General features: G+C 36.7%; 1 protein-coding gene across 1 annotated transcript; it reads left to right on the top strand.

Annotated features, from left to right (window-relative positions):
* Positions 1-247: 247 nt before the first annotated feature.
* Positions 248-1,858, top strand: LOC114300017 (uncharacterized). The gene has a single exon (XM_028244871.2). It carries the CDS (start codon positions 248-250, stop codon positions 1,802-1,804), a length of 1,557 nt encoding a protein of 518 aa, XP_028100672.2. The 3' UTR covers positions 1,805-1,858.
* The last annotated feature ends 1,765 nt before the right edge of the window (positions 1,859-3,623 follow it).

Below are 3,623 nucleotides of genomic sequence, written 5' to 3'. Positions count from 1 at the left end.
ACCCTTGAGTCAATCGCTCTCGAAGCTTCCTTCCACGTCATAGCTAAGCATTATCTCTCTGCTACGCAATCTCACAAACAAGAAAAAGAAAAATGCTGCTCCCACTAATTAGGTGACAGTGGGTCCTGTCATTAATGATGTGATGTTTTGATCTTGGAGTTGTATTTTTTTTTTTAAAAAAATTTTTAATACATTAATGCTATTAGTGGTGATGTTTTTAGTGAAATGAATCATTGTTGCACAAACAATGCCTGGGTCCCACACAGCCCACCTACACCACTATTCCACCTCATATATATCTCTCCTCTCCTCTCCCTTGAAAGCCGCTTTCTTCCTCAGGTGCTTCAATGTACCAACAACACAACTGCCTTCTTTCCTAAACCTAACCCTAAATCCCCAAAACCCAAAAATGGAGAATCACTCTTACTCTTCCTACCCAGACTCCGGCAATTCATCGCCTCGATCTCGAGAAATCGACTGCGAGAACGCTTCTTGGGACGAGCCTCTTTCTTCCAACTACAAGGTCAAGTTCATGTGCAGCTATGGCGGCAAAATCCACCCTAGACCTCACGATAACCAGCTCACCTACGTCGGCGGCGACACCAAGATCTTGGCCGTTGATCGCAGCATCAAATTCTCTGCCTTAATTTCTAAGCTATCTGCTTTGTGCGATTCTCAGGTCAGTTTCAAGTATCAGTTACCTGGTGAAGATCTCGATGCGCTGATTTCGGTGACGAATGATGAAGATCTCGAGCACATGATGATGGAGTACGATCGGCTGTGCCGTGCGTCGGCCAAGCCGGCGAGGTTGAGGTTGTTTATGTTTCCGCTGAATCATCCTCCGGCGACGGGGTTTGGAACGGGTGAGACGAAGTCGGAGCGGCAGTGGTTCGTGGACGCGTTGAATTCGGTGCAGATCCAGCCTCTGGATGTTTCTTCGCCGCCTTCTGCGGCCAATCCGGACTTTCTGTTTGGTTTGGAAAAAGGACACGCGCCGCTGCCTACGGCGGCGAAAGTGCAAGATCTGCCGCCGCCGCCGCCGCAGATGGTTCCTGAAACTCATGCCGTATTGGAGGAGGATCGGCATGTGATTGGAGAACCGGTGGTAACGCCGGCGGACTACCAGAGGCAGATTCAGGAATTTCAGAGACTGCAGATTGGTGGACATGAACAAGGGATGTACCAGAGAAAAATTGATGAAGCAAACCCTAGGGCATATGCTGGAGATTATTACGCACAGAAACTCCCGGAGAAACTTCCTCCGCCGCAACCAGTGACAGCTCCGGCGTCGTACTGGCAGGAAAGGCATTTGACCACCGGAGGTTACCCCGTCGCCGCTGCAACAGGACCGGAACCACCGGTTTACCTCATCCAAACGCCGTCTGGGGTTTACCAAACTCCGGTGATGCGACCGCTGACCGGCCAAGCATTCTACGGAATACAAAGGACAGTACCGGAGATGTACCGGGAGCAGCCGGTGTACAACGTTCCACCGCCGTCGATTCAGCAACCTAAGGTTGGAGGTTACAGCGAAGCCATAGGAATGGTACGGCCGCCACCACCGGCTGCGGCGGCGGTTGGTGGAGTTGGGGTGGCGGAGCCGGGATATTCGACGGTGACTTATGACGGAGGAGTGCGGCAGGTGTACTATACCACGCAGGGAGGGGTGGTGCAGCCGTATCAGGCGGTGAGTGCGGTGGCTGCTCCGTCCGTTGATGGGAGGCAAGGCGGTGGTGGTGGCGGCGCGTGGAACCCAGAGGGTGGTAAGGTGGTTGCCAGTGCCTCACAAACTCCCCCAGTGTGATTTTTGTTATATTTTTCATTTCTTTTAAATCAATAAATAATTTTGTTATTCATAGATTTTTGTGCATGTGGTGTGGATTATGGTATTTGGTTGGCAACATTTTTTGTGAATATATATGATCTTATGTTCTCGATAGATTATTGGAAATTATTTTTACCATAAAAAAAACGATTATTGGAAATTAACAACTATTGCTCCCCTTTACTCTATGTATCTTGTTATAAAATGTGTAATTTTGTAATTTTATTATATATTAACGGAGCTAAATGTATTTTAAAAAATATTTTGAAAAGTTTTAGGTATCATTTGGCAGAATTTTTTAAATATAATTTAATAATAGAATTATATTTCAAGTTTATGAAATTTAGAAGTATAATTTAAGTGTAAAAAATTTATTTAGTTATGAGTTTTGAAAATAATTTTAAATTGAGTTTTAAGTTGAGTGTTGAACTGAATTTTTAATGTTTGATGTGATATGTGAAATAAGAAAATTTATTTAATTATGAATTTTGGAAAGAATGTTTAAATTGTTATAACTCATAACTGAACACATTATTTAAAATTCTATTGAAAATTTTGATTAAAACTTATAAACAATTTTTTTTTAAAATTCAATTAAAAAAATTAATTATTAACAAAAAATGATATTAATCAATTTTTTTAATTAAAAATATTATAAAGGAAATAATTTTTCTTTTCAAATAAACATTCAGTTATTGATTTAAAATAATTTTGATTGTATATTTAGTTTGAATTTTTTTTAATACTTTTCAGTTAAAATAATTTTATATTTTTACTGTGGCAAATTATTTATTATTTATTGTATTATTATTTTCAAATAAATAACTAAAAAAATTATCAGATATTATCTATGTAGGAGTTAAAAATAATTAAGATATCTTTTTGTTAACATTTACGCAATTTATTACATACAATTTAATTTTATTCAAATTATTTTTATTTATTAATTTTTATTAATTTTACTTCGTTATTTATATCATCCGTTCAACCATCAACTTTTATATCAGTCACCAATAACTTCACTATCTTTCATAATTAATTTTATAACTTACAAATTCACTCTATATATGGGTAGATGTTCAACCACCAACTTCTCTTCTTTGCTTTCCGTTGGGAATTGCCCCACGCACACAAACAAAAAATAAAAATCACTGTAACATTCAACCAGAGGACAATTGAATAGACTTAAAAATTCAAAAAATTGTACGAAAAAATTGAGAACTTTAGCTTGAAAGTTTGTTTTAGAAAGAGTTCGGCCAAACATAAAACAAAAATATATTTTAAAATATGGTAAAATTAATTTTTAAAAATCCCATTCAAACGATTTATTCAAGTGAATGAGTGAAATTATGTGATGATTTGAGATGATTTAAATAAGTATATTTTTTGATTTTTTATGAAATATAAGTTGGATATAAGTTATGTTTGAAGTGATGTGGTAAAGAGATTATGTAACTTAAATAAAATGATATAATTTAAATAAGATAGTAATTTTTTAAGTTTTTAATTTTTTAAAATTATAACAAACAAAACTTATGATTAAAAAATTTTACCAAATACCGCCTTAATTTTTGTTTTTTGTTTCTCCAAAACAATCAAATGGGAATAAAGTTCATTTATATCTTCTTCCTTCACCTCCTAATACCTAAGTTGTTTATGATAGCAATAAAAAATGTGATGCCTTTTTTAACCAACCAATTATGATAAAGCTAAGGTTTCGTTTGAAAAATTAAGAAAGTCATAAAATCGAATAAAATATGAATACTCTAGTGCTGGTCCAGTCATGCGAAACAGACAA

The sequence above is a fragment of the Camellia sinensis genome, chromosome 3 (genome assembly GCF_055761805.1).
Source record: "Camellia sinensis isolate YWXY chromosome 3, ASM5576180v1, whole genome shotgun sequence".
In the NCBI taxonomy this organism is placed as follows: domain Eukaryota; kingdom Viridiplantae; phylum Streptophyta; class Magnoliopsida; order Ericales; family Theaceae; genus Camellia; species Camellia sinensis.
This window is presented reverse-complemented; position numbering and strand designations above follow the sequence as displayed.

Bases quoted from the DNA above. Each gene is read 5' to 3' on its own strand.
- LOC114300017 (XM_028244871.2), top strand. From the start codon at position 248: ATGCCTGGGTCCCACACAGCCCACCTACACCACTATTCCACCTCATAT.